Raw genomic sequence first — 19,710 nt, forward strand, 5'->3', positions numbered from 1 at the left:
CTAGCAGTTCGAAAGCACATCAAAGTGCAAGTAGATAAACAGGTACCACTCCAGCAGGAAGGTAATCAGCATTTCCGTGCGCTGCTCTGGTTTGCCAGAAGTGGCTTAGTCCTGCTGGCCACATGACCCGGAAGCTGTACGCCGGCTCCCTCGGCCAATAAAGTGAGATGAGCACCGCAACCCCAGAGTCGGCCACGACTGGACCTAATGGTCAGGGGTCTCTTTACCTTTACCGTACCCAAATAATTCAATATCTTCTCAAACCAATCCTCCTCTTTCTCACTGACCTTAAACCCTTTCATTCTGTGTATCTTCATGCTTTTATTTTCATTTGGAATGCTTATTTTTAAGACCCTCTCTTTCTATCCTGAAGAATCTGTCTCTGAAGAAGTGTGCATGCACATGAAAGCTCATGCCAATTAGTTGGTCTCTAAGGTGCTACTCTAAGGTGCGAAAGGCTGGGCTGGATGAATCCCAAGCCGGAATTAAGATTGCCGGAAGAAATATCAACAACCTCAGATATGCAGATGACACAACCTTGATGGCAGAAAGTGAGGAGGAATTAAAGAACCTCTTAATGAGGGTGAAACAGGAGAGTGCAAAATATGGTCTAAAGCTCAACATCAAAAAAACGAAGATCATGGCCACTGGTCCCATTACCTCCTGGCAAATAGAAGGGGAAGAAATGGAGGCAGTGAGAGATTTTACCTTCTTGGGCTCCATGATCACTGCAGATGGTGACAGCAGCCACGAAATTAAAAGACGCCTGCTTCTTGGGAGGAAAGCAATGACAAACCTAGACAGCATCTTAAAAAGCAGAGACATCACTTTGCCAACAAACGTCCGTACAGTGGTACCTCGGGTTAAGTACTTAATTCGTTCCGGAGGTCTGTTCTTAACCTGAAACTGCTCTTAACCTGAAGCACCACCTTAGCTAATGGGGCCTCCTGCTGCCGCTGCGCCGCCGGAGCACAATTTCTGTTCTTATCCTGAAGCAAAGTTCTTAACCTGAAGCACTGGGTTAGCGGAGTCTGTAACCTGAAGCGTATGTAACCTGAAGCGTATGTAACCTGAGGTACCACTGTATAGTTTAAACTATGGTTTTCCCAGTAGTGATGTATGGAAATGAGAGGACCATAAAGAAGGCTGATTGCCGAAGAATTGATGCTTTTGAGTTGAGGTGCTGGAGGAGACTCTTGAGAGTCCCATGGACTGCAAGAAGATCAAACCTATCCATTCTGAAGGGAATCAGCCCTGAGTGGTCACTGGAAGGACAGATCCTGAAGCTGAGACTCCAATACTTTGGCCACCTCATGAGAAGAGAAGACTCCCTGGAAAAGACCCTGATGTTGGGAAAGATGGAGGGCACAAGGAGAAGGGGACGACAGAGGACGAGATGGTTGGATAGTGTTCTCGAGGCTACCAGCATGAGTTTGACCAAACTGTGGGAGGCCGTGGAAGACAGGAGTGCCTGGCGTGCTCTGGTCCAGGGGGTCACGAAGAGTCGGACATGACTAAACGACTAAACAACAAATGTCTAAAGTATAATACAAAAATTTATTAAAGAATTATAGACATTTATAGAATGTATATATAGTAATCATGCTTAAGTAAGAGCAACATAGAGAAGCCAGAAGAGGGGTGGAGGGAAGGTAATTCGGATAAGATATAGATTGAAAGTCGGACACGACTAAATAACAACAAAGATGCTACTGGAAGGAATTTTTAAAATGTTGTTGCTTCTATCCAGATGAGCTTCATCGCGGGGAGGATTTTAATCGAGAACCGGAAGTGTCCGGGCGTGGGAAAGTCTCTGCGCTCCCTTACCTCTAGGGGTTTTTGCGATCTGCCCAGCAGATCTCCGGATCTCCGGCCCGTCGCTTGCTTTTGCGAGGAGCCTCGCCTCCTCGGAGGAAGGGGAAGGATCTGCGCCAGCGAGGGCTCCGTGGAGCCGGTAGGAAACGGAGTTGCCTTGACCCCAAACTGCGTTCCCACGCGAGAGGGAGTCTCAAAGTTCTGCGCGCTTTTGCGCTTTTGCGCGCTTGGTGCGGAGTGACCCGTTGCGCGTGTCTTTGGAATTCAACTTGTGGCTCACCGCGGGGACTCGGCTCTGGCATCTTGCTCTCCATCCCGTTATGATCACAGGGCGAGAGTGCTCCTGAGCAGGTGCAGAGCGTTCAGGGCCGGACTGAGACCTTTGGAGGCCTTAAAAGATTTGGGTGCGCCCATATCATGGGTGTAGCCAAGGTGGGAGAAGGGAGGGGCAGCTGCGCCCCCCCCAATCAATACAAATACAGTGGTACCTCGGGTTACATACGCTTCAGGTTACAGACTCCGCTAACCCAGAAATAGTACCTCGGGTTAAGAACTTTGCTTCAGGATGAGAACAGAAATCGTGCTCCGGCGGCGCAGTAGCAGCGGGAGGCCCCATTAGCTAAAGTGGTGCTTCAGGTTAAGAACAGTTTCAGGTTAAGAACGGACCTCCGGAACTAATTAAGTACCTTTACTTAACCCGAGGTACCACTGTACATAGCTATTGTATTTTAGTGTTTTGTTGGAAGCCGCCCAGAGTGGCTGGGGAGACCCAGCCAGATGGACGGGGTATAAATAATAATAATAATAATTATTATTATTATTATTATTATTATTACTGAGATTCTGTTCTCCCCTAACAAAAATCCTGGCAACGCCCATGGGTCATATGCTGTATATCAAATTCAGAATATAAACAATAACAAACTGTAAATGAAATTTTATTTTGGGAAATGAATTGAAACCTGCAGTAAGATGGAAAATAAAGTTGATATTTGACTCCCCCCCCTTTTTTTCCAATTGCAAAGCCTTTGATTGGAGCCTCAAAAACAGGGGTCAGCAAACTTTTTCAGCAGGGGGCCGGTCCACTGTCCCTCAGACCTTGTGGGGGGCCGGACTATATTTTGGGGAAAAAATATGAATGAATTCCTATGCCCCTATAAATAACCCAGAGATGCATTTTAAATAAAAGGACACTTTCTACTCATGTAAAAACACACTCATTCCCGGACTGTCCGCGGGCTGGATTTAGAAGGAGTTTGGGCCGGATCCAGCCCCCGGACCTTAGTTTGCCTACCCCTGCTCAAAATGAACCACACTAGGTAACATCTGAGGGACAATATACATAAGTGAAGCCCACTCCACTCCATTGACTCAGCTGAAGCCCTTTGGCTTCTCCCTTCCCAGGCCTGTTTCCTTGCAGTGACTCTCCCTCCTACCCATAATGCAGCAGTGCAAAAGGTCTGGTACCCAAGGATGCTCATTTTCCAGTTGTGTCATGCCTGTAATCCATTTATAAACACACACACACAACCAGTGTGGTGTACTGGCTGGAGAGCTGGACGAGGAGCCGAGAGACCAGGGTTGACAAAAAGACAGCACATAAATGTAGCCAATGCAGCATAGATAACTCTGTAACCATGTCCATCCCTTAAGACTCTTGGCAAATGTCTTCTGCTTCGTGGGCAGTTGTACATTTTCTGCCAGTTTCTGCAAAGAACGACATGCAGCCCTGGAAAACAACAACACTGATTTCAGGCAAGGCCAAAGTGCAGGCTTTTATCCGGTACTCATCATGCCGCCCCGATGAGGCCAGTCGTTCAGTGCTGCTGAACTTTGAACCTCATTCTTGAGACCAGCTGCAGTTTGCAACTCAAGCTGGGCTAATTGGACGCTGTTGGCGCTTTGCTGGAAACGAGCAAAAATCAAAGTTCTGGAGTTCTGGCATTACAGGCAAAACAAGTGAGCCAACAAAATACAAGGCATGAGTGTTGGATTACTGTAGCTGGCAATTTTCAGTAAATGTCGTGGACCCTCATTCTTCAAATTTGAAACATTTCCTTCCACCACCTCCAGTTTGCTATAAATGGAGATTTTTGCTGAGGCACCCCATGAATAATTTTGGTTCAGCCTGTGCCAAATATCTAAAGGATCTACTACTTCCTTCCCATCGAAGAGTTTTTATGCTTGCAAGACTAAATGCTTTCCCCTCTGCAGTGACCAAAGGCAGAGTCCAGTGCTGGATTTACGTATAAGATAAACAAGCTATAGCTTAGGTAAAGGTAAAGGGACCCCTGACCATTAGGTCCAGTCGTGACCGACTCTGGGGTTGCGGCGCTCATCTCGCTTTATTGCCCAAGGGAGCCGGATTACAGCTTCCGGGTCATGTGGCCAGCATGACTAAGCTGCTTCTGGAGAACTAGAGCAGCGCAAGGAAACGCCGTTTACCTTCCCGCCGGAGCGGTACCTATTTATCTACTTGCACTTTGACATGCTTTTGAACTGCTAGGTTGGCAGGAGCAGGGACCGAACAACAGGAGCTCACCCCGTTACAGGGATTCGAACCACCAACCTTCTGATCGGCAAGCCCTAGGCTCTGTTGTTTAACCCACAGCGCCACCCGCGTCCCTTAGCTATAGCTTAAGGGCCCCCCAAATTTTTTAAAGGGAAACAAAACTGGATTTACATTTCCAAAATATAAGATAAGAAACAAATAAAATAAAACCTACATACAGCAACAGTGTTTTGTGTTGTGTAGGCTCCTCCTGCTAGCCTGGTCCCAAAAATATCACTGTTTGGCTCATTTCTACTTCTTAATTGTATTTCAGTTCAACAATTACTTTGATAAAATACATATCTTGTTATGTGCAAATGGTTTTAGATACCTATTAGGTCCATATAGTACCATATAGCATGTATTCAACAACAAAAAACAGCGACAATTTGTTGTTGACAAAAGACAGCTGGACCTTTAAATGGGCCCCATTATCTTCAGGAGCTTAGGGCCTCAACAAACCTAAATCCGACCCTGGCAGATTCTCACGCATTCCATTTCAAGCCCGTTTGTGTGCCTGCAGTTGAGAAGTACCAGATTCAATGGACCACATTCTCTTAGATTGCCCTTTACGCAGCAGACCTCGCCAACTGATGCTGAGCAAAATGTTGGACCTCCGGCCCACAACTCCAAGAAGAAACCAAAGAAGCTTTCTCCTGGCAGATCGGGACAAAGTTATTACTGCTTTAGTAGCTTCCTTTTTAGCCACAATCTTACCCAAAAGGGTTCCCAACGAACTATCCTTTTGGGAAATTGGTTTGCACAGGCATAGGCAAACTCGGCCCTCCAGATGTTTGGGGACTACAGCTCCCATCATCCCTGACCACTGGTCCTGTTAGCTAGGGATGATGGAAGTTGTAGTCCCAAAACATCTGGAGGGCTGAGTTTGCCTATGCCTGGATATCCAAATGCACACAACCATAGTGTGACCTTGATAGCTTCACCCTTGTCTTTTTAATTATTCCAGTTAATTGAAATGTTTTATACTGTGATGCCAATAAAGGTATTTGATTGGTTGATTGGTTGATTGATTGTTTTTGGTTCAGGATTGGCAAATCTGGTTTCTTTCTGATTGCTAGAGATACTGGTCACAGGAAGGCAAAAGTTATGAGATGTCTCAATATTCTGAAGATCATCAGGTCTGAAGATAATTTGCTGTAATTGCTTTGTGTGTTGCAGGGATCAAGAACAGAAACATGAGGTATGTCAGCACCCGAGGACGAGCCGGAAGTGTCGATTTTGAAGGTGCTCTTTTATCAGGCTATGCAAGTGATGGTGGTCTTTTCATGCCTCAAAAAATCCCGGCTTTAGACTCTGCCACACTTCGAAAATGGAGCAGCTTCTCTTACCCAGAACTGGTGAAGCAATTGTGCTCTCTCTTCATTTCGCCTGAGCTTATTCCAGAAGCGGAACTAAATGGTAAATGAATCCAGATCAGCTATTGAGATTTGACAGCCTTCAAAACTATGTTAGATTTATTTCATGGGAAAATGTTATTTGCTCCCTTTCGTATAATGTAATGAATTTCGGGTGACTCGACAGCAGCGGTAGATGTGCTGGTAGTATTGATTATTCTTATTGTGTTTTATTCAACTTTATCAATGTGCATTGTGCAACAAAATCCCTGGTCCCTGCTCTCAGGGCAGTTTGAAATTTCAGCAAGAGGAGACAAGTTCCAGAGAAGCAGATGGGGCTGAACCACTCAGGGTGCTAAAGTTGGATTCTTTTTTTTAATATATCTTTATTAATTTAAAATATATACATTTATGAAAAACAGACGTACATACAAGTAAACAAACATACAATCAAACAAACAAACAACAGAAAAATCAAACAAACCACCACACTATAAGATATAAGAAGATTAATATAATTATCATCATATATACTCCTGGTATTGAACACAATTATAAAATTGATAGAAAAGGAATTTAAAATTTAAAACTTGTTCTTTGAAACTGGAAATACAGTCAAACCTCAGCTCCCAAACACCTCAGTTACCGTGCGTTTGAGTTCCCGAACGCCAAAAACCCGGTGTTCCAGTTTTCGAACATTTTTTGGAAGCTGAAAGTTCGACGCGGCTTCCGCTTGAGTGCAGGAAGCTCCTGCAGCCAATCGGAAGCCGCGCCTCGGTTGTTGAACATTTCGGAAGCTGGAAGGGCTTCTGGAACAGATTCAGTTCGACAACCGAGGTTTGACTGTAGCAGTCATGGGTGGAGATCAAGATCAAGACTGCAAGAAGCAGCAGCCAGGGGGCGGAGTTAACCCTTTCCTTCTGTGCTGCGTTCCCAACAAAAGCAGGCATAGGCAAACTCAGCCCTCCAGATGTTTTGGGACTACAACTCCCATCATCCCTGATCACTGGTCCCCAGTCCTTAGGGATGAACCAGGCTTTTGCTCGCCACACCTCTTTTGTCTGACCACAAATATTAGCCCAAATTTGTGGACCCCTGGCCTTGCATTTCCCCTAATTAAATATTGTTGCCCTTATTCTGGAGTGCAGCATTACTGAGGTAAAACTTGACTTGACCGTCATGTTAATATGTTTGAAGGGCCAATATATTGCTGTGCCATTTTTTAAAATTCCCCCCCATGGTAAATCTTTATTGGTTTAAAATACAGACGCAAATGATCTTTACAACGAAGGTAAGTATAAAAGAATTGAATACAAAAAACCCCCAACACATCAAGATATAAGAACAAGAAAAAAGAAGATAATAAGATAAAAAAGAAAAGAAAAAGAACCCAAAATTTATGCCGAATCATAACCATCAAATTATGCCTTAAACTTCCAATAGTTCTCATTATACTGTTTATATAATCATAATTTTATCACACAGCTTTACATTATATCCTTTTTCATGTATTCCACTAAAGTATTCGTTTCATTCATTTTTGTTTACAGGTATCATCATTCCAGTTCTGCTAAGATGGTATTATTTGTACAACGTAATCTTATATATTCCTTAAATATTTTCCATTCTCTATATATTTTCTGATTTAAAGCTCCTCCGACTTTTCCCATCAATTTTGCTAGTTGGAAATATTCTATCATGAGCGTCTGCCATTCTGTTATCGTTGGTATTGTTTTGCCATATTTTCTTTCATGGTTCCAAGCTAACGATGTCTTTTGACTTGTCGTCTTCCGCTAGACCTGATTGACAGAGCATTCAGCAGGTTCAGGCACAAAGATATTGTTCACCTGTCAAGACTGGAGAAGGGCTTGAATGTTCTGGAGTTGTGGCACGGCGTAACGTACGCTTTCAAGGACCTATCGTTGTCCTGTACGGGGCAGTTCCTGCAATATTTCCTGAAGAAGAAGAAGAAGCGTGTCACAATTCTAGTGGGTATGTTTGCATCTTGGACTAATGGATTTCTGCTCGTTTTTAATAATTTTCTTTCTTTCTTTCTTTCTTTCTTTAATACCCCACCCTCCCCGGCCAAGACCGGACTCAGGGAGGCTAAAATCAGGTATAAACACAATTGATTAAAATACGACTTAAAAACAGGATTAAAATACAACTTAAAACACAGCCTCATTCCAGTGGAAGCCCAGATCAAAAACTGTTTGGGGGGAAAATGTCAAATTCATCAAGGCCCCCTTTATCACATACACTGCCCAACAAGACAAGGACAAAAACCCACCAACAGCATACAAATCAATATGGCTAACCTGATCCAAAACACCCACCCACCCCACTCACGCATGAAAACAAAGACCACCACAGCCAACCACAAATGAATAACCACACCCTGGGACAACCCCAACCTTTCTCACCACCAAAGGAACACAAGCGAACATCAAAGAACCTGCACAAGCGACACTGACACAAAACCCCACATATAGCAAGTAAAATAGAAACATCGCCACTTGACCCCACACTGACTCATCTTACTCCCCCCCCCACCTCTTTCCCCCTTTTCTTCCCAATGTCTCAACAAATGAAACTGATTTGTTAAAATGTTACATGTAAAAAACAAACAAATGAGAGAGACATTGCAAACACTTTTGCAAAACAAGAAAATCTTTAATAATAATAGTAAGGCTATGCACAGACTAAAAAAAAAAAAAGGCTATGCACAGACTAAAAAAAAAAAAAGAACTGCCTTGAGGAGTTGGGCTTAATCTGCAATAAATAAAACAAGATTAATCAGCTCAATAAAGCAAGGTTAATATTAAAATAAAATAAAAATAAAAAATCTTCACCAGACTGGTCCTACTTGGGCTAGAAAAGCCAGGGAAGTCCCCAAATAGGGGTTCCATCACAGAAGGAAAAGGAAAGAGGGGGAGGGGATCAGGCTGATTCCAAGCCAAAGGCCAGGCGGAACAACTCTGTCTTACAGGCCCTGCGGAAAGAAATCAGATCCTGCAGGGCCCTGGTCTCATGAGGCAGAGCGTTCCACCAGGCTGGAGCCATCACTGAGAAGGCCCTGTCCCTGGTTGAGGCTAATCTGACTCCCTTAGGGCCCGTGACCTCTAGAGTACTGCTATTTATGGACCTTAAGGTCCTCCGCGGGGCATACCTTAGCTGCCTTCGCTCAAGATGCATTTGTTACTTCTTTTCCCCTGGCCTGGAAGTATTTGTATTTGCATTTAGGCCCATTCTTGTGAGTTCTATAACCCATTGCCACGGGTTGCATATTTCGGGCACCTCGACAGAGAGTAAGAAACAGGGCAGATAAAAATCAATGATTTTTTAAAAATAAAATAAAATCTGAATTTTTTATTTAAATCAGATTTCCCCCCACTCCTTAAAATTTCTGTCTTCCTGATTTCTGATTCTTCCTGTCATTTTTGCCGTTTTGGCATAATCCATCAACTTGATCTGTCGTTCTTCTGTGGTTGGGACTTTATCGGCCATGGCCATAAATTTGGCCGGCTTTAAAAGACGATTAAACAAGTTCATGGAGGATAAGGCAGACCTTGGCTACTAGCCACAAAGCTCCACTGTCAGAAGCAATATGTATTTTGGATCCCAGTTGGTTGGGATCAATAGTGGAGAGATTGCTGTTGCTCTCAGGTCCTGCTGGCAGCCTTTTCATAGGCCATTGTGAGAACAGGATGGAATCTGATTGGATGGAATCTTCTTATGCTCAGGGCAGTGGGAATGAATGAATGAATGAATTTTTATTTGCGTCAGCCGTTGGCCATAGCAATAAAACAACAATACAATATACAAAGAATAGAAATAAAAAAGTTAATTATAGAAAATACATTTTAGAGTTTTGAATCAATAGTCAAATAGTGGATCTTATTCTGATTGCCACAACTAAAAACCTTGCAACCTTTGCTGTCACCTGCTCATCTTGACCTGCTAAGAGAAAGGACACTGTGGCAGTGGCTGGGTGATGCAGAATGGACAATAAAATAGGGGTGCCAATCTCATTCCTCAAGTCTTTATAAAGAGCGCAAGCCAGAAGGGCATGCACCACCGATTTGGTACTGCCATCTCCACAGGGACATAAGCGTTTTTCGTGTGGAATCTGTTGGAATCGTCCCTCAAGTACAGCTGAGGACAACACATTCAATCTTGTGAGAGTAAAAGCACGTCTATATTTTAGAATTGCTAGATTATGCAGATAGGGTGCCAGAGAGTCAAAATGGGTAGGTCGGAAATTGTCAAACCATGGGAGTGGGAACCTAAAGGTGGATCCAGTGTTATTGATGGGGTTTCCTGGGACTCAAAAGCTTGGCCTGGAGTGAGCCTTTTTTCCCTCTGACCTTGCAGCCTCCCAGCAGGTCTTTAACAGTCTTGGTTATTTTTCTAAACAGGGACTTCAGGGGATACTGGGAGTTCAGCCATCGAAAGTGTCCGGGGTGAAAAGAACGTGGACATATTTGTTCTGTTGCCACGTGGCCTCTGCACTCAGGTGCAAGAGCGGCAGATGACGACAGTGATTGAAGACAACGTCCATGTGTTTATCAGTGAGCGACTTCATTTTTAACTTCAGAATGCTTCTGGGTTCGGTCATTGTGGATTTGTTGCCTAGTGACTAGGAGTGGTGAGCAGTGCTTTTTTCTGGGGGTACGCATGCCCCTAAATGTTTTGTGAATATAAGTTTGGCCTCATTGAGGGGCAGTATTTCAATATGGGGGACATGGGTGCCGCTGTGGTCTAAAGCACAGAGTCTAGGACTTGTCAATTGGAAGGTTGGCGGTTCAAATCCCCACGACGGGGTGAGCTCCCGTTGCTCGGTCCCTGCTCCTGCCAACCTAGCAGTTCGAAAGCACGTCAAAGTGCAAGTAGATAAATAGGTACTGCTCCAATGGGAAGGTAAACAGTGTTTCTGTGCGCTGCTGTGGTTTGCCAGAAGTGGCTTCGTCATGCTGGCCACATGACCCGGAAAAACTGTCTGCGGACAAACGCCGGCTCCCTTGGCCTATAGAGCGAGATGAGCGTGCAACCCCAGAGTCGTCGGCGACTGGACCTAATGGTCAGGGGTACCTTTCCCTTTACCTGTTTCAATATGAGTACGAAAATGAGAGTACCCCTAAACATTTTTTTTTATAGGAAAAAAGCACTGGTGATAAGTATTAAAGTCTGTGTGAGGATATGCAGCCAAGTTACAAATGCACGATTGCTAGATAGTCCCAAACTATCACATCCTCTAAGCTTGTGTGGTGGGAAGGGGAACCACTGAAACTTAATATTTTCTACTTTCAGTCACTGCACACTCTTCTCTTTACCTGCAGTGGGGTAAAATGTCTGTGAGTTCTCCAATAGGGAGCTCATTCCATTTTGGGCTATGGACATTTGTAACTTTTAAGAATTATTACCTGCCTGGTTTTCATCACTGTATTTGTTGAATCCTGGCAAGACTTTGCCAAGTGAGCAAACCTTGTATTTTTCTTGTTTACTTAAACAGTCTGAGAGTGATTTCATTGTTAAAAGGGAAACGTAAAAAGGGAGACAAAATCCCAGTCTGCCTAACCATCCTTGGATATCATGATTATTCTAGAAGGCCGTGCACAGAGCTTTCTTTTCAGCCGGAACTCACCAGAGCTCAGTTCCAGCACCTCTCAGGTGGCGCCATTGCCATTCTAAGAGAACAAGGGAGGTGTTCATGGTGAGTTCCGGCACCTCTTTCCCTAAAAAATAGCACTGGTTATGGAACCTTGTACCAAATAGCTTCTGGAGATAAACTGCACACGGATAGTGATTTCTCACTCTGCTGAAATAGGTATTTGCATTCTCACACAAGTGGAAAGAAGGATAATTAACAAGTAAAATATCCTCTCCTAGTCATCTAAAACCATCCAACAAAGCCCGCAACATAGTTTACAATATGTTGGCTGCCCTCGGTGTAGACAGTGCTGAACTCAATGGACCACTGCCAGTGTTGGGAAATCTGCAGTCAAAATCACAATTATGTTTGCTACATAAGTATATGAAGGGGTTAAGACTCACAGAGTTCTTGTATTCCTAGAGAAGACAGATCTGTGTGATATTATAGTCGTACTTTGGAAATTGAACAGAATCCGTTTGACTTCCAAAACATTCAGAAACCAAAACACGGCTTCTGATTGGCTGCAGGAAGCCAATCAGAAGCCAAAAGAATGTTCGCAAACCGAAAGAGTCATTTTAAGGTTTGCGTCGTTCAGCAGCCAAAACGTTTGACAATCAAGGTACAACTGTATTCCCTACATCCTGTGCTGGGAAATAGGGCTAAGGATCTTAATCTTTTCTCCTTCCTCCTCGCCTCTGTCTGTTTCTTCTTTTCAAGCCAGCAATGTGAGCAGACATACATGCCTGGCCTCTGCTCAGAGCCCAGTAAAAAGCACGAAGTGTTTTTACTCTGCTAAAAGTGCTTCACAGCCTGATTACTCTCGTACTGTGGTACCTCTGGTTGCGAATGGGATCCGTTCTGGAGGTCCGTTCGCAACATGAAAAGAACGCAACCCACAGCAGCGCATCTGCACACACGCGGGTTGCAATTTGGCGCTTCTGCGCATGTGCGTGACATCATTTTGCGCTTCTGCACATGTGCAAGCGGCGAAACCCGGAAGTATCCCTTTCCGGTACTTCTGGGTCGCCACGGGACGTAACCTGAAAGAACGTAACATGAAGCGGACGTAACATGAGGTATGGCGTATTTCTCTCACATACACACATGGGACAGGAGGTTTAAATTTTAGTTTACGGATTTCATCCTCAACCGCTCACCATCAGCTGGTAGGTCCTTTTACAATCTTTGGTGCCCTGCTTCCTTCACAATCCCCTTCATCACTAGGCTGGCACTGAGCGCGGCACACTTCTGCGACATGACTGATGTAGCACCCTTCATGCCTGCCTCTTCCATCCCTGCTTCTCCCTCCAGCTGAAGGCAACAGTGATGAAATTGATGAGCCCATCAAAGAACTGTTTGCGGACGAAGATTTTTCAAGGAGACACAACCTGATGAGTCTGAATTCGATCAACTGGTCCAGAATTCTGGTGCAGATTGCTCATTTTTTCTACGCCTACTTCCGGTGTGCTCCATCTATGGATGTTACTCCGCTGCCAGTTGTGGAGGTGGTTGTTCCAACTGGGGGAGGAGGAAATCTCACAGGTTAGCAAAACACCACCACCACCAAAATGCTTCCTTGAGTCGTGATGAATTGTGCTGGACCTATCTGAAAGTTGCATCGCTGGAGATGGGAGAAGCTGTAAAACGAGCAGCACGTCAAAGACAACTGTTTATTTTGCTGCTTTAGTGCAGACCTAGTACTCCTAAAGGGATGTGGGTGGCGCTGTGGGTTAAACCACAGAGCCTAGGACTTGCCGATCAGAAGGTCGGCGGTTCGAATCCCCGTGACGGGGTGAGCTCCCATTGCTCAGTCCCTGCTCCTACCAACCTAGCAGTTCAAAAGCACGTCAAAAGTGCAAGTAGATAAATAGGTACCACTCCGGCGGTAAGGTAAACGGCGTTTCCGTGCGCTGCTCTGGTTCACCAGAAGCGGCTTAGTCATGCTGGCCACATGACCCGGAAGCTGTACGCCGGCTCCCTCGGCCAGTAAAGCCAGATGAGCACTGCAACCCCAGAGTCGGCCATGACTGGACCTAATGGTCAGGGGTCCCTTTACCTTTAGTACTCCTAAACAATCTGGCCAAATTTCTGAGGCTTGCTGAATATTTCTCCCAGTTCATCGTGGTTCGCTGATCCACAGGCATTGACTGAGCCCCTATAATTACTTGTCATAGACCTGGGATTGGGCACCTGGAATACAGCCAATTTATGTAACCAGAACAACTAAATTCTGCAACCTGCATAAATTACATAAGCAGAGCAGAGTGCATGCTTTACATATTTCTGCAGTTTTGCTGTTTTGCATAATTTGGCCAGCTTTCATTACTCATGGGGGACTGACAAGGAACCATACAAAACATATAACCATAAAACATAGCAATTAAATTAACAGTAAAATGCCATCCACTTCCAATATCACCAATCACAGCTGTATTCAGTATTGACAATCAGATCAAACAGAATGGTTGAAATGATTTCGGTACCATAATGTGCATCTGCTTTACATAAGACCTGTGGTACAAATTACTGATGGTTTCTTTCTTTGCTCCAGCTGGGTGTCTTGCACAGAAGATGGGGCTCCCCATTGATCTTGTGGCAGTGGTAAATGACAACGATGTGGTACACAGAGCTATCCAACAGGGTGATTTCTCACTGTCCAGGTCTGTGAAGTCAACACTGGCTTCAGCAATGGATATTCAGGTAATTTACCTGGAGAGGAACGTGCTGTTTAGTATGGTAGAAATGTGAGGACCAGCTCTACCTCTCTTTCAAATCAGAACCAGTGAAGGTGGTGAAGGTCCTGTGTGAGTGTCTGGAGGCGGTTGGAGGATGGATGGCGGCTAATGGATTGAGGTTGAATCCCGACAAGACAGAAGTACTGTTTTCGGGGGACAGGAGGCGGGCGGGTGTGGAGGACTCCCTGGTCCTGGTTGAGGTAACTGTGCCCCTGAAAGACCAGGTGCGCAGCCTGGGAGTCATTTTGGACTCACAGCTGTCCATGGAGGCGCAGGTCAATTCTGTGTCCAGGGCAGCTGTCTACAGCTCCATCTGGTACGCAGGCTGAGACCCTATCTGCCTGCGGACTGTCTCGCCAGAGTGGTGCATGCTCTAGTTATCTCCCGCTTGGACTACTGCAATGCGCTCTATGTGGGGCTACCTTTGAAGGTGACCCAGAAACTACAACTAATCCAGAATGCGGCAGCTAGACTGGTGACTGGGAGCGGCCACCGAGACCATATAACACCAGCCCTAAAAGATCTACACTGGCTCCCAGTACATTTCCGAGCACAATTCAAAGTGTTGGTGCTGACCTTTAAAGCCCTAAATGGCCTCGGTCCAGTATACCTGAAGGAGCGTCTCCACCCCCATCGTTCTACCCAGACACTGAGGTCCAGCACCGAGGGCCTTCTGGTGGTTCCCTCCCTGCAAGAAGCCAAGTTACAGGGAACCAAGCAGAGGGCCTTCTCGGTGGTGGCACCTGCCTTGTGGAAAGCCCTCCCACCAGATGTCAAAGAGAAAAACAACTACGACATCTGAAGGCAGCCCTGTTTAGGGAAGCTTTTAATGTTTGATGCATTACCGTATTTTAATATTTTGTTGGAAGCCACCCAGTTGGACTCCAACTCCCATAAGCCATATCCAGTGGTCAGGGATTATGGGAGTTGTAGTCCTGAAAAATCTGATCTCCCTGATTTAGAGCCACACCATAGCCCCATGGGCTTTCTGGAATGTGACTGTGTACAGTGGTACCTCGGGTTAAGTACTTAATTCATTCTGGAGGTCCGTTCTTAACCTGAAACTGTTCTTAACCTGAGGTACCACTTTAGCTAATGGGGCCTCCTGCTGCCGCTGCACGATTTTTGTTCCCATCCTGAAGCAAAGTTCTTAACCCGAGGTACTATTTCTGGGTTAGCGGAGTCTGTAACCTGAAGCGTCTGTAACCCGAGGTACCACTGTAATGAGATTTGTTGATGGGTGCCTTTTTCCTGCTATCCATTTCCTTTGGCTCCTGCATAATCTTTCCCATATCTAAATACTTGCTTGTTTCTGAACATAAACCTCCTTCTAGAAAACGGCCTGTGCCCTTTTCCTTTGCTAGGAACCTTACAACATGGAAAGGATCTTTTGGCTGTTCTCTGGCTCAGACAGCAACTTGGTCCGAAGTGTGATGGAAGAATTTTACTCCGCTAAAAAAGTCCGGCTCCCTTCCCAGTTGCAAAAGAAGGTTAGCTATGATTTGCCAATGATTTTTCAGTTTACTTTTAGTTTGAAGGCTCTCTTTCAGGAGCGGCTGCCGTGCAACGGACCTCACGTCAGAAGCATCGCTTCCTGGAAGGGAGAGGAGACGTATTGGTGGAGAAATTGTGGTGGTTAGGGATGGCAGTATGCAAATGTGCTGATCAACCACTTGCAATGTTCACTGGGCAGGTGATGTCTCCATTTTCTCTGGTGGAATCTAGGTCAAGGTAAAGGGACCCCTGACCATTAGGTCCAGTCGTGACCGACTCTGGGGTTGCGGCGCTCATCTCGCTTTATTGGCCAAGGGAGCCAGTGTACAGCTACCGGGTCATGTGGCCAGCATGACGAAGCCGCTTCTGGCGAACCAGAGCAGCGCACGGAAACGCCGTTTACCTTCCCGCCAGAGCGCTACCTATTTATCTACTTGCACTTGACATGCTTTCGAACTGCTAGGTTGGCAGGAGCTGGGACCGAGCAGCGGGAGCTCACCCTGTTGTGGGGATTCGAACTGCCGACCTTCTGATCGGCAAGCCCTAGGCTCTGTGGTTTAACCCACAGCGCCACCCGCGTCCCTCTGGTGGAATCTACACCTATAGGAAAAAACACTGTGGAAAAAACATACTTAAAGTGTTATACAGTGGTATCTCGGGTTAAGAACTTAATTCGTTCTGGAGATCCGTTCTTAACCTGAAACTGTTCTTAACCTGAGGTACCACTTTAGCTAATGGGGCCTCCCGCTGCCACTGCACGATTTCTGTTCTCATCCTGAAGTAAAGTTCTTAACCTGAGGTACTATTTCTGGGTTAGCGGAGTCTGTAACCTGAAGGGTATGTAACCTGAGTTACCACTGTATTTGCAGCTGTATCCTCTGAGTCTGGTTTCAGATTTCTGAGTCCTCTGTCTGGTTGTAGCTTTCTGAAGGTCTGAAGTCTTGCTCAGTCTCTGATGAAGAAATTGTCCAAACCATGAGACGCTGCTGGGAGGACAACCGCTACCTCCTCTGTCCCCATTCTGCCACTGCTGTTTGCTATCATTATAAGCATTCCAGTTGCCATCCAAGCACGTAAGCATGAATTTGTCTGCCCACTTTCGTAGCTTTCTTATTACAGAATTATATATATTAGAGAATATTGTTAGTATTATTAAAATATACTAAAGCATGCAAATGAATGTGGCAATTTTAAAGAAATGTTTATTATTATTAATTGCATAAATAAATTATATTGCAGCTAAAAGTAAAGGTAAAGGTACCCCTGCCCGTATGGGCCAGTCTTGACAGACTCTGGGGTTGTGCGCCCATCTCACTTAAGAGGCCAGGGGCCAGCGCTGTCCGGAGACACTTCCGGGTCACGTGGCCAGCGTGACAAAGCTGCATCTGGCTAGCCAGAGCCGCACACGGAAACGCCGTTTACCTTCCCGCTGGTAAGCGGTCCCTATTTATCTACTTGCACCCGGAGGTGCTTTCGAACTGCTAGCTTGGCAGGCGCTGGGACCGAGCAGCGGGAGCGCACCCCGCCGCAGGGATTCGAACCGCCGACCTTTCGATCGGCAAGCCCTAGGCGCTGAGGCTTTAACCCACAGCGCCACCTGCGTCCCATATTGCAGCTATAATCAGATTAATAAAATAACAGTGACAACAACCACCACCACCTGTGCTTTTTGTTTCTTACTAGTATAATAGCCATCCTGTGAACATAAAATGATGTTGATAAAAATCATGTTCAGCCAGTGTGGTGTAGTGGTTAAGAGCGGTGGACTCGTAGTCTGGGGAACCGGGTTCGCGTCTCCACTCTTCCACATGCAGCTGCTGGGTGACCTTGGGCCAGTCACACTTCTCTGAAGTCTCTCAGCCCCACTCACCTCACAGAGTGTTTGTTGTGGGGGAGGAAGGGAAAAGGAGATTGTGAGCCGCTTTGAGACTCCTTTGGGTAGTGATAAAGCGGGATATGAAATCCAATCCAAACATTCTGTCTGGGACAAGGCAGCAAACACAGCACCATCTTGAAGTTCACCTGAAGAATGCAAAATGTGAACAAGTGGGGACAAAACTGTTGGCAAAGGCCGCACGCACTCTCTCACACACATTATGAGCTGGGGTAGCATAGTCGCTAAGAAACTGAGCTGTGAACTGAGAAGCCGCTGTTTCAGATCTTGCCTTTGCTGCAAACTTAGGCAACCTACTCTCTCTGAGCCAAAGTGCTGGTGCTGACCTTTAAAGCCCTAAACGGCCTTGGTTTTGTATACCTGAAGGAGCGTCTCCACCCCCATCGTTCTGCCCGGACACTGAGATCCAGCGCCGAGGGCCTTCTGGCAGTTCCCTCACTGCGAGAAGTGAAGTTACAGGGAACCAGACAGAGGACCTTCTTGGTAGTGGCGCCCACCCTGTGGAACACCCTCCCTTCAGATGTCAAGGCAATAAACAATTATTTTACTTTTAAAAGACAACAGAAGGCGGCCCTGTTTTGGGATGTTTTTAATGTCTGATGCTGTATTGTTTTTAATATTCGGTTGGAAGCCGCCCAGAGTGGCTGGGGAAACCCAGCCAGATGGGTGGGGTATAAATTTTATTATTATTATTATTATTATTATTATTATTATTATTATCCACTCCCCCATCTGCAGCATGGGAGATAATACTGTAAATTTACCTTGTAGTTTTTTATCTCCTTGACATCTGATGGGAGGGCGTTCCACAGGGCGGGCGGCACTGGTTCCCTGTAGCTTCCCATTCCCTGGAGCTGAACCTCAGTGTCTGGGCTGAATGATGGGGGTGGAGACGCTCCTTCAGGTCTACAGGGCTAAAGCTGTTTAAGGCACAATATGTGAAGAGACCCACAAGGATTTGAAGATCAACAAATTTACTGCGGCAAGAGCATTCTTTGAGACGGAACCCGTTCAGTTCTGTCCAAATTTCAGACATGTTTAGAGGTTTGTTGCAGAGATGTGCTCATTTCCTCTTTTCTTCCACTCCAGTTCCAGGTGCTGCTTGGCTCCTGCCTCCCCTGTGAAGTTTGAAAATGCCGTTCTTAAAGCCGATCTCACCCTCGACATCTCGCCTGAGATAAGGAAGCTGAAAGACATGGAGACCAGATCTTGCGCCCTGAAGAGAGGCGATGACTGGGCAAAACTACTGCGGCTGCAAATAGAAGCAGTTGCAAAACAGAGAAATGCTACGCCAAGCTGAACATTTGCAACGAGTCCCCTAGTTGATTGCTCCATCGAAGTCTCCTGCTGCTATGCAAGGCATATAATAAGAGAGTTGGTCTGCTTTTGCTAATGAATAAAGCATAGTTGTGTCACAGTTCTTGCAGAATCATCATCATCAACAACAACAATAGTACAGTCGTACCTCGTGTTGCGTTTGCTTCAGGTTGAGTGTTATCAGGTTGTGTTCTGCGGCGACCCAGAAGTACCAGAAAGGGTTACTTCCGGATTTCGCTGCTCGCGCATGTGCAGGCGTGCAAAATGATGTCACACGCATGTGCAGAACTGGCGATTCGCAACACGCACAGACTCGGGATGTGTTCTGCTCAGGTTCCGGAACGGATCCCGTTTGCAACCAGAGGTACCACTGTAATAATAAATTTATACCCCACCCATCTGGCTGGGTTTCCCCAGCCACTCTGGGCGGCTCCCAAGAGAATATTAAAAACACCAAACATTATACGTTCTACATTTCATAGCATTTCCATTTTCCATTTCAATTCATCATCATAATAATTCATTATTTATACCCCACCCATCTGGCTGGGTTTCCTCAGCCACTTAGGGTGGCTTCCAACAGAATATTAAAGACACCAAACATAAAAAACTTCTCTAAACAGGGCTGCCTTCAGATGTCTTCTAAAAGTCCAATAGTTGTTTATTTCCTTGACATCTGACGGGAGGGTGTTCCACAGGGCAGGCGCCACCACCGAGAAGGCCCTCTGCCTGGTTCCCTGTAACCTCACTTCTCACAGTGAGGGAACCACCAGAAGGCCCTCAGTGCTGGACCTCAGTGTCTGGGCAGAACGATGGAGGTGGAGATGCTCCTTTGGGTATACTGGGCCTATTACCTGCTAAAAGCGATGAGCAATTGTTGGCATACACCTGCCTCG

General features: G+C 45.8%; 1 protein-coding gene across 1 annotated transcript; it reads left to right on the forward strand.

Moving 5' to 3' along the window:
* The first annotated feature begins 1,817 nt into the window (after positions 1-1,817).
* On the forward strand, positions 1,818-18,917 carry THNSL2 (threonine synthase like 2). The gene is made up of 9 exons (XM_079949755.1): positions 1,818-1,954; positions 5,546-5,785; positions 7,519-7,713; positions 10,140-10,292; positions 12,686-12,916; positions 13,926-14,074; positions 15,474-15,599; positions 16,525-16,676; positions 18,587-18,917. Exons 2-9 carry the CDS (start codon positions 5,563-5,565, stop codon positions 18,795-18,797), a joined length of 1,440 nt encoding a protein of 479 aa, XP_079805881.1. The 5' UTR covers positions 1,818-1,954; positions 5,546-5,562; the 3' UTR covers positions 18,798-18,917.
* Positions 18,918-19,710: the final 793 nt, after the last annotated feature.

This window comes from Podarcis cretensis (assembly GCF_951804945.1).
Source record: "Podarcis cretensis genome assembly, chromosome: 13".
In the NCBI taxonomy this organism is placed as follows: domain Eukaryota; kingdom Metazoa; phylum Chordata; class Lepidosauria; order Squamata; family Lacertidae; genus Podarcis; species Podarcis cretensis.